Source organism: Ambystoma mexicanum, chromosome 6q (assembly GCF_040938575.1).
Source record: "Ambystoma mexicanum isolate Mex_15411 chromosome 6q, UKY_AmexF1_1, whole genome shotgun sequence".
NCBI lineage: Eukaryota > Metazoa > Chordata > Amphibia > Caudata > Ambystomatidae > Ambystoma > Ambystoma mexicanum.
In genome coordinates, this window is record NC_090937.1 from 407,665,848 (window position 1) to 407,682,126 (window position 16,279).

General features: G+C 41.3%; 1 protein-coding gene across 2 annotated transcripts in view; it reads left to right on the plus strand.

The window, feature by feature from the left end:
* The window catches only part of SVEP1 (sushi, von Willebrand factor type A, EGF and pentraxin domain containing 1), a 1,471,106-nt gene that overhangs the window by 1,211,378 nt on the left and 243,449 nt on the right, over positions 1-16,279 (plus strand). The window contains exons 33-34 of one of the 2 annotated variants that reach the window (XM_069630907.1): positions 3,091-3,267; positions 6,555-6,639. In XM_069630907.1, the coding sequence (XP_069487008.1) occupies positions 3,091-3,267; positions 6,555-6,639 (262 nt within the window). The remainder of the gene's footprint in view (positions 1-3,090; positions 3,268-6,554; positions 6,640-16,279) is intronic. The other variant, XM_069630908.1, reaches the window with a different exon arrangement.

A 16,279-nucleotide genomic window follows, 5' to 3' on the forward strand; every position in this document is an offset into this window, starting at 1 on the left:
TGATCAGGTGATAGATTTACATTGCATTGCTGCAGAGTTTTACATTGTCTACCTTAGCACCACAATTAAAATAATTGAGTGATTAGATTCAGCTTGTAAGACAGTCTAACAACTCATATACATAAACCTATACATTTGAAAATATTCAATATAAAAACATTATATAGAAATAACAAAAGCTCAATTATGGTGCCGAATAATTTAAATGCCAGTTAACAAAATGTTGGTTGGCCAAGTCAGATAATCAAGCAAACAACTCAGCTAACTAAGCTTCTCTAGCGTTGGATCTTTCATCGATTCACATGTTGTTGAATATTCCATTCATCAGGCTGAGACCCTCAGTAATAGTAAGCAGTTTAAAAACAATTAAAATAAAATGCACCCAGTTCTATGAGTCTTATTTGGGTCATTCACCCTTGAATCAATAGGCTTAACCTCTCGTACCTCCATCCCTGAAAGCCATCTTCTGATTCTTTACCGCATGTTTGGAGACGAGAGTCCACTCCAAAGATGTTACCTTATTCGTAAAAATGTCTATTCTATTTATTCGACATTGCTCAGCTTTAACGCTGACAGCATTTGAAAGCTACAGATATGTATGTTACTATAGTGGGATTTTGGAGTTCCTGCACTCATTCGTAGGTCCCTCACAGCGGACATAGCTTTGCTCTTGTTCCTCCATGGTTGAGCCAGTGAAGTCTCCCTTCCTGTCCTCACCATGGCTCATATCAAAGCCAAGAAGAGCCTTTTCAAGACCTGCTCTACTTGTAGACTGATAAACATGTCTGTGGATGATAGGCATCAGGAGTGACTTTACTGTCTTAAACTAGATCACAATCTGGAGTACTGCACTATAGGCTAGTTTTTCTCCAACAAGAAGGATATGCACAGAAGACTGGTGCCCTGCTCATTGAAGGCACTCTGGCCGCCTCAGACTTTGTTTTTGTGAGGAGCATTACCAGTCAATGGACATTTTGAGCATCTTGCAGAATCTTGTGTCTGAGCTCCTGACAAGGGGTTGGACTATTTTTCCAAAGTTAGACACAGTACTGTGCAATGGAGGCCCAGCCTTCCACTCCAGCCTGTCACCATCCCCAACCGCTGTTTGGATTCTCATCAGTGCACAGTAATCTTTTTCACAACCCCAGCACACAATGAAAAGAGAAACGTTACATGCTGAAAGGCAATTATTCACATAACTCACTTAGCTCAAATGTAAAATGGCTCTTTATGGCCGTATATTCACAAATCAGCATGCATAAAAGAATAAATGCAGTAAAAATAATACATGAATGTTTAAGCATACTTCACTGTTAAAGCACCAGCCACATAATTCCTCAACTTGACAGAACTGCACTGGAAAGCCCCTAAAAATGGAAGGCAGATAGATTTGCTTAACAGGCATAGAAAGTAGTGCATCCATTCTTTCTCCTAAGCTTTTCTGTCTGCCTAATCTGGTGCTCTCCATTTTAAACCTCCCACAAATGCAGAATTACATTTTCCAGAAAGTTCTGACTTCAAAGTCCACCTGTTGCCAATTTCCATGGATCCTTGGTTGAAATGACCCATGGCAACCCCAAGAGGTAAACTCTTCTATTTTACATGAAAGTGTGAAAAACAGCCTAACTTTCCTTCGACTCCACAATGCAATCAGACACTAGCTAGCATCTTTATTCAAAACAGTTCTTGAAGCAATGCAGACCAACATAGGCGAGAAAAACTTGTTTTCTAATGGAAGAATACAGACAGTGTTCAGACTTCATATTAAAATGCATATCTCACTGAGAAAGAAAATGCCCATTGCTGCCCTGGGCACACCCAGAATACATTGTACACGACTCATTGTTTTTTAGTTAAAAACATTTTAATTTGAAAGCATTACAAACCACCAGCATCTTTGTCGCTGTTCCTTGATTGAATGCTGAACCTACCTTGGTGGGCTTATCAACCTGCATTCTGCAAACGCTGCATCATACTACAGCACGCTTCATCTCAAACCCAACTCAATTCCTGCGCCCTGTCTGGATCAGCATGGCTATCTGCATCCGAACCTAGTTTGACATGCTCAAACAAAGTTGGAAGGCTTGGTTTGATGCTGTTGAACCACCAATAACTGGTTATGGGAAATGTTGAATGGCCCTATCCCACCAGGGCAATTTGTTGGGACCCCAGACACTATTCAAGCCCCCTTTTGCACCATTGCCCTTAATACATATCCTTTTTACCAACACTGAAGTGATCTATTGGTTTTTCCTCCTTGCTAAGTATCCAGAGTGTTTGCATCATTACATTCTGAATGTTTCTGGCTTCCTTTACATGGGTGGGCGTTTGTGTTTTCTATGAATGTTTTTTTTTATTGCATATTGGTGTATGGAATCAAAATATAATATATTTGTATAGAACCTTGATTTTCACATACCTTTATGTTGGACGATTACTGTTTGGAATACTACTGCCTCACATTCAAACCACTCTTAAGAGCATAACCTTCCCTAGTTCCACATTACCACAAGAGGCAAAGGGGGGATCACTTATCAATACCTGTTTAAACTTAATGATTGGGATCAATCTTGCTTTGTTAAAGTGTGAGGGCTGAGTAGGCGGTTAAGTGGCATTATTCATTCCATCACACTGATCCGTACTGTTAAGAGCAGCACACATGAATAACCATATAACTATCAACTGACCGAACACATCTGCAACATCTACAACCAAGGACCGGTTGTTTAAGAGTTTCAAAACATTGCTAATAGACTGCATTTTGCATTTTCTACAGGCCCAAGAGAAATTGCTTTTTGTAAATACTGATGGGTTTTAGGAGGAATGTCTCCATGTGTTAGACAGAACACCTTTGAAATGTATATTGGCGCGCTCCTTTATTCGAGCATGCTCTATTTATGTCTGATACTTCATATGTGAACTAATAAATGTTATTTACTACAAATAACTCACACATCTCATTGTTAAACCTTTGCATGACCTGGCGGTAAATAAAGTTCAGTAGAGGCATCACAAATGGTTGTCTTCCAGCAGCAAGCTCTTAAGAACCCCCACAACGCCCACCTTATTTTATTTATGTATTTGCCTTAGAGCCTGTTAAATGCAAGAAACCTGCACATCCAGAGCATGGTCATGCTGCAGGTGACTTGTATAGCATCGGCAGTGATGTCACTTTCTCCTGCAATGAGGGCTACCAACTCATGGGAGTGCTGAAGGTCACATGCCTGGAGTCCGGTCAATGGAGCAATAGCCCACCATATTGTCAAGGTACAAATCAGAAAATCACTCAATGCTAATGTGTTCATTTTAAAAGTGACATTGTCTTTGTTGCCTTGCAGTACATGAATCATTATTGATGGTGCACTTCCATGCTGCAAATTGCTAAATCATGTTGCACATTGCTAAATATTGTGTATTAAAGCATCTGGGGGAGAGGTGGGTTACTAGTGCAATGCACTTTATGTGAAATTGGCAATTTTGCGAAACCTTAAAGCATTACATGAGTCACAGAGAACCCACGTATTATTGGGCGAAGGGATTCACAGAAGAATTAAGAATGCCCACTAGGAGCAAAACTTTTCAATTTCTACATTGCTGATGTAGGACCTGCACTAGCATCGGTGGTTTCATTTCCACCATCTATAAATGGAGTTGAGATAAATCACATTCTATACGCAGATGACGTGGTAATTTTGGACCGCACCCCGATTGGTCTACAACAAAAACTAACGGCTCTTAGAACATTTATTGAAGATCTGGGGCTAGAGATCAATGCTGCGAAATCCGAAATTCTGGTACTGGAAAACTTAAGAGGATGGAAATCCAAAAATCAGAAGTTATCATGGTATGTAGGACCAAAAAAGATATATAAGCTACCCTATACGAGATATCTAGGAACCATCATTAATTCCAGCATAAACGACAAGCCGATGTTGAGAAAGCTATTAAATAGTTGCAAACAGCTCATAACGCAAGGTAACATCATACAGAAAAAATACGGGAAATGTACGTATGATCCCGTAAGAAGATTCTATCAAGGAAAAGTGACTCCAATCCTCACGTATGGAGCTGAAAATATGTTCAGGGTTGATCATAAGGTATGGTCACGATGTGAAGGAGTCTTTTGGAAGAAAATATTGTAAATTCCTCAAGGAACACCAACGGCCTGTGTGCTGTATGAAGTAGGGGTTTCATCAATCAATGCACGGATTGCCTGGAACAAGTTGGCCCTGTTTAGAAAAACGAACGCAGAAGCAAATTTACCATCTGTTAAAATTTTAAGTCAAAAGAAGAGTATAAGGCAATCTGCATTAGATGAATGGAAGAGCCAGTGCAAAGAGATTCTTGCACAGGTGGGGTCAGATGAACAAACATTATGTCAGAACCCCGACCTGGTCAAAAAGCAATTATTAGATATAGACTGGATCCAATTATGTGAGAAAAGAGCGGCTCAAAAATGTATGAACAATGCACCATTAGAAGCCAAAAAACGTAACACACTTGCAAACTATTTAATGTTATCACCGTGCAAACTACTAAGAAAATTATACCTGAAGTTCAGATTAAATATCTTCGAAACAAAAGAAGCTCTAATTTGGAGAAGGTCAATTGAAACAAGTAACTCCAAGTGCAGGCTGTGGCTAGAGAAGATGAAAACCTAAAGCATTTGATATTGTTTTGTGCTGAATTAAAAGATCAATGCGAAAAATGTTTAAGGCTTGAGAGGAACCGAGTTCTGACATACAATGCAGAAGAATGGTGGAGGCATCTACACACTGGCGAGAGCAAAACCCTAAGGATCTCCACAATGAGATTCCAAACCAAATCCAAATATGTTTAGAGACCAATCCAATAGAATCAGCTGACGTGGAGCCGCCATAAAGAAAGGTGATGTTATCGATAGACAGAAGAAAGTGAAGGAATGCAAAAACACAAGAGTGAATAGAATATTAAATAAGTAAAGCCATGCACTATCTTGAATAGCTGAAAACGAATCTATAGAACCAAGATGCTGAGTTTCAGTAGTAGTCTAACTGTGGAATTGGAAAAGTTGCTATTTTTTCTCTTTTATATAGTTTCTATGTCTTATTAAGATTTAACTTTTTTTTTTCTTTTTTGCCTCTCACACGCAATGTGTTCTTATAGTTATAAATTTCGAAAAGTTTGTAAAAACTAAATGAAATAAAAAAAAAGAAAGAAAAAGAAGAATTAACACATCTGGAAAAGTTGAGCTATTTTAATAAAATAATGCTGAAACCCTTTAACAATGAAGCCAGGCACCCCCCAAGAAGCGAGCATGAGCAGGCCACACCTAAGCATGATCATTTTATTTTGAAGATGGCAGCTCTCATTTATTTTGCTATTTTTTACTAGGTTAAACCTATTTTAAATTAGCTTTACTTATAGCGTGCTAAAAGAAGAGTAGTATGTTTGTATTTAGCACTTTATGTCAGATACCGCTAAGTCATACAATCAGCTCTTGCTCAATGGCACTCGTTTACATGGCATCAGAAGGATGAAGTCAAAACACAAGAGTGAACGGGGACACCAGGTACTTTAAACTCCGGTCATACGTGGTTAATTTCAATAGATATAAAGGCAAAATGGAGGACCAGAGTCGTGGTGCATCTGTGTATAGAATGCAGGTAGCAAGAATCTCCACCGTTATTACAATGTTCAAAATCCGAACAACTATTAGACCATAAACACATATTTAGACACGAAAAGATTAATTCGTATCTGGTTCATCATCATTATTATGTATTGTACTAAAAAAAACAATCAATGGAATACTAAAAATTCAATATAAAGATGAAATATGACAAATTATATTGATACAGTGATATAGCATACACATATCTATAACCAACATCAAACTACTCAATTAGAGCAATACAAAGAAACATTTTTAGACACATATTTTTTTCAAAAATTATTATCAAAAAACAATTCTTGATTGATACACATAACTAACAAAAAATACCCCTCAAATAAATACACATTTATCAGAAGGATGAAGACCTGAGTCGTCCATAGCACTTTTTGAGACAGTGTCTCGGTAATGAGCGCTGAATTGGCTCATCTATATTGCCAACGTTTATATTTAGGAATATTTTAATTATTTGTTAATTTAACAATCAGCACTTTCAATCTTGGGAAATTAACAATGTTTTCGAGGCATAGACTTCTAGGCAGGAACCAAAAGCTATTTTGAAAAGTCTGCAACTCTGAAAATGAATCTGAATAGGACAGGATTGCAGAATATGATTGAATAGCATGGCCCAGCATGTGCTAAAGGAAGCAAACAATTGTGAGCCAGAGCACCACTACCCCACTAAAATGCAATTTCTTCTCACACTCAGAGACACACATATGCAGACACAGAAATGCGAGCCACGTGGCTAACTGTAGATGCACGGATAATGATTTTACACCTGTGCTGGGCGAGTCATGAGATATCCAAAATGAGTCCTCACTAGCAAACATCATTTTAGATATTTTCTTATTTGTTCATGTTCCCATTGTGATTAAATATGTGTTATGTTCACTTATAGCTGTATCATGTGGGACTACACCTACTCCAGAGAACGGTGCTGCTGATGGCACAAACTTCACTTTCGGAAATACAGTGATGTACAGGTGAGCACATAGTTTAAATGATACTACAACATCCAAATATCTTCGAGTGAGTTAAGGGAAACATCCTGCAAAGGTTTTAAAATGATCCTTTTGGCACCCTGTACAGTGGTGCACTCATTTGCCGCACCCCAATGCAGCCACGTCCTCCATTCTTTCATGAACTGAGTCTGCACTGAAGACTCTTTTAATCTGGTACATTTTAATAGAACGTTTTTTGATGTGTAATTTTCAAATTCTTTAAAAATTATGGCATTCTGTGGGTGCAAGTTATTGGTTGCTGTACTGTCATTCTGTGAGATAACCTTGAAGTTTAGTTACTCAAAAGTACTCCTCACAGCGCATCTCCTGTCCGACGCACAAACAAAGTTTGCCCGCTAGACTGGTTGGCTGATATGAACGGCAACACTACCATCACGTCCAATACACCTTGCCCCTGGTCTGACCATAATGTCATCACCTTCTCAATCCCTAAAGACACCCTAACCAATGTCTCACTGCAGCTGGCCCAGGCCTCTCTGTCAAGAAATACCCGCAACACCAGCAAATATGCTCCCACTGTTGGATCCCATCGTGAACACTCAACACTCAGAATGCGATCCCAACAGCATGGAGGAACTCTACAACCAAACTATGCCGCTAGCAATCGACAAGGTAGCTCCACTATGCAAATGCACACCTAAATTGATAGCTCATCTGAATACCTGGTACACCCCTAACCTCAAAGTCTTACGCTACACTATGCAAGCTGCAGAGACCACTTGGAAAACGCTGTTTTCAGATGCCAACAAAGAACAACTCATTCTCGGCAAAAACGTATAAACAGGCCATCCTCCAAGCCAAAAGCAATACCTACAATGAGCGAATAGCAAAATACAAAACGGGTCCCAAAGAGTTACTTGCCATCCTACGAGAACTCGAAACCCCAATTACTCCTCCAGACCACTGTGTCAAGGACACCTACTGGTGCACTAGCATGCAAAAGGCACTACTGCATAAAATTACCCAACTCCAAACATAAATTACCACCAACAAAAAACAAAATACTTTTACCTAATAGTCCCCTCACCAGCCCCCCCACACCTCGCCTCCACCACACCAATCACTCACGCCATTTGAATTCAGGCCAGTCACTATAACATATGTCACTAAAATCGTCGAAGGCCTGAAGCCATTGAGATGCCAAGGAGACATCTGCCCAGCCACTTTCATTAAAGAATGCATGGCGGACATCACTCCTCTTATTACATTACTCATTATCAAATCATTTGCACAAGGTATCATCCGTAACAACCTAAAAGACGCCTGGGACCTCCCACTCTTAAAAATTCCTACACTAGATTGTAACATTTCCACTATCAATCTCCTCGGTCTTTAGCCAATCAGGCTTCCGTCCAGGGCACGGAACAGAATCAGCACTGTTAGAACTAAAAATCCAAATGAACGAAATCATAGATAACGGGAACCCTGCTATCCTCCTCTTGCTGGACGTCTCAGCTGCGTTCGATCTGGGGAACCACAAGATCCTACCTATGCCAACACCTCTCCTCAGCTGCCCACTCCTCTACTAATCCCATAGCTTGGGTTGAGTCCTTCCTATCCAAGGGTACAATGAGGGTATTCTCTAACATGGCAGCTGCTACCCCAGTCATGTGCGGCATTCCCCAAGGTTTGTGTGTCTCTCCGACACTTAACAACATCTTTACGAAGCCTTTGTTCGATCTTCTGAACTAACAAGGTGTCTCCTATACCAACTGTGCAGATGACACCCAGATCCTCCTCCCCATCACTGGTAACTACAACACTGACACCAACACCCTCAACAAAACTTATCAAATCATCCAAGCTTGGATGGCTCAACGTGACCTCTGCCTAAATGACGAAAAAACGGAGCTGCTCCTAGTGGGGACGCAAAATCGTTTGAACAAACTGGAGCATGATTACAAATCCTTCGTCATAGACAGGAATTCCATCCTGATCTCAAAGGAAGGTCTCTCGCCCCAACAAGATGGGTGAATGCAACTGCGTCTGTGGCAACCTACACATTCAAACTTATTAACGGCTGAAGACCATTCCTGACTCCCGTAAGTTGCATTATACTAGCTATAGCTCTAATCCTGTCAGAACTAGATTGCTGCAACACCCTTTTTGCAGGCTCAACCACAGGAAACGTTACAATACAAGTCATCCAAAATAATGCCCTAAGAGCGGCCTTGAACATCCGAAATAAAAAACACATCTCTGAGGCCAGATGAAATGCTCATTGGTTGCTGGTTCGAGATTGCATGATATTGAAAAATCTCTCTATCACTCACAAATGTCTACCTAGGACAGCCCCAAGCTATCTCTCCAAGAAATTTGATAAACCCTGAACCAACAGACCCACCCGTGCTGCTCACTCGCACATTCTCACAATACCCAAATTCAAATGTGAAAAGGCAGGGGGCCGCTGCTTCCCAGTGGGGGCTGCAAAACACTGGAACACCTTCCCCCTGTCCCTAGTATCGGACTCCTCCTACTGGTCCTTCCGCAAAAACGTCAAAACATGGCTATTCATACAAGACTCATAGTTCACTTAGGCTAGGACAATGCCGTACATCATCATAGTGACAGTTTGCCACTTAGCTCATTCCTGCTCTGACTATATACTCTGCATTATACCTGTACTTATGTTTTATGTGTTATGCCTGAATGTACCCAGTGCCCAGATGCCCTTGGGCCGGGCGTGCTATACAAATGTGATAAATAAATAAATAAATAAATAAATAGATTATTGCATCCTCAAGCTCCTCCTTCCAGGTTTCACCCCATGGCACATGTCTCTTCCTCTCACTTGAAAAGACAGATAGTAGCTTCTGAAATCTCCCACAAGCTCTTCTCCCTTCTTTTGATTGCAATTTCTTCTGGTCAGAACAATAAAAACTATCCATTTATCACAACGATCACTATCACTGACTGTTATGTTTTCATTTCCATACATATAATGAGTTAATTCTGTATATTTTCTTTCTCCAAGACTTTTCCAACTCTTCCGCTTTCTCACTCTGCTGGGCACTTTTTTCTGTTTTAGACTCACAGATCACGCTCTGGGTGAGACCCTGTATGGAGTCAGAGTCAGCCTCTACATACAAACAAACAAAACAAGCAAACATAGACAAGGTTCAGAGGTTTAAGATCAAGTGGTGGTGATGTACATAGCATAAAAGACTAATTACATACAAAATGGCATTCCATATGTTAGGAACAACTGTCTTTTTGTTTCTTTTCTCTGTAAGGAAGGCATGGTATCAATAATAGACACACGTGATCACAGTTCAAGGTTGTTTATTAAGCTGTACTGGTAGTGTGGGAAAACACCTACTCTACACCTAAATCTAAGATAGGATCAAGTTATGATCATCAAATTAAAATAATGAAGTCCTAGAGATGGCTTGTCAAATAAAAAAGCCTATACTAAGAACAACCTATTGCCAATACTTACGCTAAATACAAAAGAGTGTGGGATAGGGCTCACAAGAAAGAAAAGAAGTGTTCATAAATAATAAGTCAGGATGCAGTAATTGTGGTCTCCCTTCCCCACATTTTGAGCATGGGAAAAGGTAGGACCATGGAACACAGCACAGACTCAAGATTACCCAGCGCAAGACAACAGTTCTGTTCTCAGCTATCAGGACCGTTGATGGCCAAGTCTCTTTCTCTGTTCAAAGTCTCTTGCTTCCGAGGACCTGATGTGTTCAAAATAATAAAACAAATGTCCTTTGCAATTGTACGTTGAGTGATGCCTTTTCACCCCTGAATCCTCCTCTTCCGGTTTCAGACCCTTCTCAAATGGTTGCTTCCCTCCATCAGGTTCACTACAGCTTTCCGCACAATCTCCTTTGTGATATTCATGATTCTTAATGTCTTAAACAGTTCACTATGGACAACCCACTGCCGGGTTCACTTGTCAACACACTGTTCTTTTCACTTTTCTTACAATGTGGGATTCACTTCCCTTAGCTTTGCAATAATTATGATCATCTGCCGGCCAAAGACTTTCCACTGTACAAAGGATTTCACTAGACCCCCGTATGACCACTTTGACCCTCTTCTGGTAACAGTAGTTTCTGCAATCGGGTAATCACCCACAGTTTCTCAAGCAAGCTCCCACTTGGTGCCCGGCTAATCTGCAGCTGGCTTTCCCCTTTCATATTTCCCCTCTCTCCCACCCTCTTCAACATTAATATACTTCCTCTTCTTCTGTTGCTCGATGCCCTGGGTGCCTTGTATACCAACTACGCCAACGACACCCAGGTCATCCTTGAACTCTCTTGCTCCTACTGCACCGACTCTAAAGCCATCTCGGCCATTTACTCAATCATTCAATCCTGGATGGCTCCGAACTTCATGGCTTTAAATGCTGATAAAACTGTGCTTCTTATTGCCACCTCCAGTCATATGCTAAATAACCCTCCCGCTGATTAAGCTTCATTTTCTATAGCCAATGTCTGCATCAAAGCAATGTCTGTGGTTCAAAGCGTCAAGACGCTTGGGGTCACTATTGACGCTGAACTTTCCATGCACTCTCATGTAGCTAAAACACGTGCCACATGTGGTTGGATCAACAAGCAGCTCTGCTCATTACACCCCTTTTTATCTGTAAACAATATGTCCCTCTTGGCCAGTGCTCTTATCAACTCGCGGCTGGATTAGTGCAATAGCCTTCTGGCTGGTACATCTTCCACCCACATTGCAGCTCTTCAGACCACTCAAAATGGCGCTGTTCGTGCGGTGCTTGGTCTTTCAAGATGGCACTGTATCACTGAAGCCTGGATAAAACTACACTGGCTTCCAATCAGGCACAAGGTATCTTTCAAGATACTCACACTCACGTTTAAATGCCTGAATGCCACTGCACCCAGTTACCTCTCAGCACGGATCCATCCCTACATCCCAGGACACTCTCTCAGGTCCGCTGAACAGGCAAGACTTTCCCAGCCTCGCTTCCATCTGGCCAAATATGGAAAAACAAATGTTGATGTCCTTGCTCCATCATTATAGAATTCGGTTCCACTTCATCTCAAGTCCTGCCCTACTTTGGTCGACTTTAAAAAGAACCTTAAGACCTTCTTTTTACCGCTCCCTAGTTCTGTGCCCTCTGACTTCAAACTTCCTTCACTTCTGACTGTCCGTTCTGTTTTTGTTCTATGTGTGCCATGAGGCCTGCAGCGATTTGGCGCTATACCAAGAATTAAAGTAAGTAAGTAAGTAAATAAATAAATAAATAAATAAACAGTTCTTTATGCTTTCCGGAATCAGTCATTTGCTACTTTTGTTCAACACAGTCCGGTTTCTTTTTTTCAGTTCTCCCCTTGGCTCACCAGCTGTGATGAACCGCTTGGCTTTCTTCATATCAGGAATCAAGGCCAGTACCACGGTAGCAGGCATCTCCCGCTGTCCTGCTTATCAGCGTAGGCACACTCCATGTACCATTGACATCTGCTGTAACACACTAGGGCTATTGTTTGCAGTCTTACGATTTCTTCTGCTGCGGTTTTGCGGGCCTGGGTTGGAAAGGGCAAAGTTGTTTCTCTCCTTCTCAGCCTTTCGCGTGTCGCCGCCTATCTCCTCCTCTTGAACTGCTGCATGTGGATAGCTGTCTCTTCGTGCGGTCTGTCTTGCTCATATGTGCTCTCGTGCTCCATCTTTTATCCCTGTGGGGAAGGGAAAGAGCCATCAGGTGTGTGTGATTCTCATCAATTGCCTGACTTTGCCTCACCCTGATATTAGGACACATCAGGTAAACTGCTCAGTGTTTGTGTCTTTCACGGTGTGCAAAAGTGTCTGTGTCAGAAAAGGGGGGTGGGGAGGGTTGAGAGTTTGCATATCCTAAGGGGTAGTTTGGGGAAAAGGTGTTATGAGAAGGCGGAGACCAAGTCTCACCCGTTGGTGTCTCAATTTCACTCCCCGAAGACCCCCCATCCAGGTGGTCCTCCCTCACTGGTCCACCCCAAGGAACTGAATCCAATAGCAATGGCCATGTCCTGGCCACCTGGATGACAAATCCCCGGGGACTAGTCAGGGAGACACTTTCTGGTTTCTCACATCTCCCAAATACCTCTATGGGAAACCCATTCTGTTTGCTTTGGGTTTACTCATGGCCTGTCATTTTGGAAGTAAGTAAAACCTTCTGCTTTACTTCCCTAGCCTTTTTGCTCATTTCTATGGCAAACACATCAGTCCATAAGACTATCAGTACTAAGAGAAGATTTCCCTCTTAGGGAATGTTTTATATTGTTACAAATGCACACATAACCCTAAAGTGAAGTCCTGTTGGGATGGTTTGTGTACTTAGCACTTTTTTCTGTAGTGGCTTTTTGGCTACATTTGCGATTGTTTTCTGCAGTGTTTTAAACTTTCTGGATAATTCGGAGTCAGGGGGTTAAGGTAACATACCTTTGCCTTTCCCCCCTTTTCACCATCCTGTTATATGGGAGTAAAGCCCTGTCTATAAATCACTCTCTCCTGATGGTCGGTGGAGGCCTACTGATGGATCCCTAAGCCTATCCTTGTATCTGGGATTGAGAGAGATTACTCAACTCAAATGTACTTACCTTTTTGACTTTTGTGTCATTACCCCTGCCATCATCCAATTTCTTAGTACATTTACCTGAAAAGTATAACTTTGGAACTGATTATTTTAAGGCACAAGGCACAAAACCATCTTACGGCTGTCAGTGTTAGGGAAACTGTTCTTTGGTAATTCTTAAGTGTCTTCTACTCTATTTCACACATCTGACGACTTACCCATGTTCCATTGGTTATTGCTATCATATGCTTTCTTTCTTCTCCTAAGGGTAAATGTATACATCTGTTTTATAGAAAGTGTGTGACAATATTTGCCTAGCAGTTTTACTTTCTTAGTGTGTATATTAAAGGCCTAATTAATCATTGTTTATTTGTGTACTTACTTGTGTAACAGGAATTATTGTTGTTATTCTCTGTGGATTCATTGTACCTCTAAATCACTCTCAAAGCCTTGTCGCTACTTTACCTTGATTGGGTTTGGCCAGATCTCAGTGTCTCCCTGTTCACCATAATAGGTTGTCTGCCCAAAACTGTACCATTCTAACAAACTCACAAACCAGGACAAAAAATACCAGTAGAACAATCCTGCCAACCCAGACACATCGCAGACAGGAACCTCTCTGCCTCATCCCACTAGAGCATTGTGTGTCCTGTTAATATGTATTTTCAAATCTCTGGGGGTGGATTATCAGGGGCCAACCCATTATGGTCAAATAGGAAGATACTGAAGTCTAGCCAAATCCGATCAAGGTAGGTAGCAGACTGGCAAGGCTTAGACTCAGTAACGGTGTGAAAGTGGTTTAGGGGTACAAACACACACACACACACACACACACACACACACACACACACACACACACACACACACACACACACACACACACACACACACACACACACACACACACACACACACACACACACACACACACACACACACACACACACACACACACACACACACACACACACACACACACACACACACACACACACACACACACACACACACACACGCCCCCCCCCCCCCCCAATAATTCCAATTAGACAAAGAAGTACAACATTATGCAATGATTTATTAGGCCTTTGAAATACACACTATCTATGCCATGAAACCTTCAGGTAAGCATTATCACACAACAACTATCAATATTACATGGCCGCAGTAGCCGCCATGTAGTTATGGTTAAGTTTCCATAGAAAGAGCACTTTTTGGGCGGCTTATAACTTCGCTCCCCCTGGACGAAGCCTCACCAAACTTTGCAAAAAAAGTTTATGGCCCACTCTGAATTTTTTTGCAAAGTTTGGTGAGGATTCGTCCAGGGGGGGAAAAGTTATATGGGGGGTCCCAAAACTTTTTTTTCCCATAGACTGAATGGGAAAAAACTTTGCGCACGGCGACAGCCCGAACCGCTGGACGGATTTACACCAAATTTGCGGCAGGAGCGGCGGCTTGGTCCCGAAAGCGTGCTTTTGCAAATTTGGTGTAAATCCGTCCAGTAGTTTTTTTTAAAATGACCAAAATGTAAGGCAAAAAAATTAGTGATATCTGTGTTCGCTTTGCGGACGGACTTCCCTGTTCGCTCCGCGGACAGCACCCCGATTGGCCCAGCGGCTTGCGTCATGTCCGCGGACATGCGACGTGTTCACTGATTGGGCGGCGTGGTGCGTGATGCGCATCAGATTTTCTGTCGCGCCCGCCATCTTGCATTTGCAGACGTCCGGGGACAGCGCGTGAAAGTTTGTTCAAAATATGTATTTAGTAGAGTGTGTTGGTGTGTATAAGTCTTTGGGGAGGATGGGGGAGTATGAGATAGGTTCAAAGTTGTATTTTATTTATGTGCTAGACGCTTTTGTTGTGTTCGATTTGTCTGCGGACAACATGGCTGTTCTGGAATGTTCGTAAATAAACAGAATGGATTCGGTGTCAACTTGAAAGTGTTCTAAGAACACTCGTGGGGTCTTGGAATGTTTGCAGGGGGTGTCCTGGAGACGTTGTCTGTATTGTTCGTTGGCAAGGTGAAAATGTTTTAAGAACAATCGCGGTGTCCAGAAATGTTCGTACATAAAGAAAATGGGGGAGTCCTGAGGACGCTGTTTGTATTGTCTTCTGGCAAGTTGAATGTGTCCTAGGACCTTCCCCCTGTCCGCGGACATAACAATGGTTGCAATGTTTGCATCTATGGGTGTGATATTCTGCGGTGGTTGTGGCCAGGGTATAGAATGTTGGGTGCATGGCCATTTGGCCATGCACCCAAGAGTGTATGCCCTGGCCACAACCACCGCAGCATATCACACCCAGTGGCTTTTAACTTTGAGTCAAAAACTAATTTATAAGGAACAATGTTATAAGCTTGTATGGGTGTGATATGCTGCGATGGTTGTATTTATCTTGTTATACGTACTATTTGGTTTAGTAACAGGAGTCCATGTTTTTCTTGTTCATTTCTGTAATAAAAGAAAATAGCATGTTAGTATTAGTATTTTATAATGACTTATTACATTGTACAATCAACATTGTCTTCTTTTTATTGACCCTCATATTTAGTAGATTACAAACCAGAGTACTGTGCAATTTGCAAAGTTTCTGTGTTTGTTGCTAAAATCATTGGGTCTGTGGTAGAAAATAAATCCATGTTATGCTACAGTTTATTTATTTGTTTGTATTCCGCGTTTACTTGTTCTTTCTGCCTAATGCTTTATGCATTGGATTGTTCCAGTTTTTGTGAGCAGTAAGATATTAGGTATTTGTTTGGATATTGTAAAATTCTGGCCCAGTTAGATACCAGTAGGCGTATTCTAACTGTTTATGTTTTGATATAATTTCGTGGTATTGATTTATCTGTTTGCATATTTGTAAATTTTGGGACAGTTAGAAACCAATTGGCGTATTCTAACTGTCTATTTTTTGCTCTATTTGAGTGGTATTAATTTATCTGATTAGTTGTTGTAGAATCTTTGGGCAGTTAGATAGGTTTTGAAATATTGTGACAATTTATATTTTTTTACTACAAGTGTACTTGAGGTTTAAGTACAGTTCAGTTATCAAATTTTGGTTTTAAGAACATTAAATACG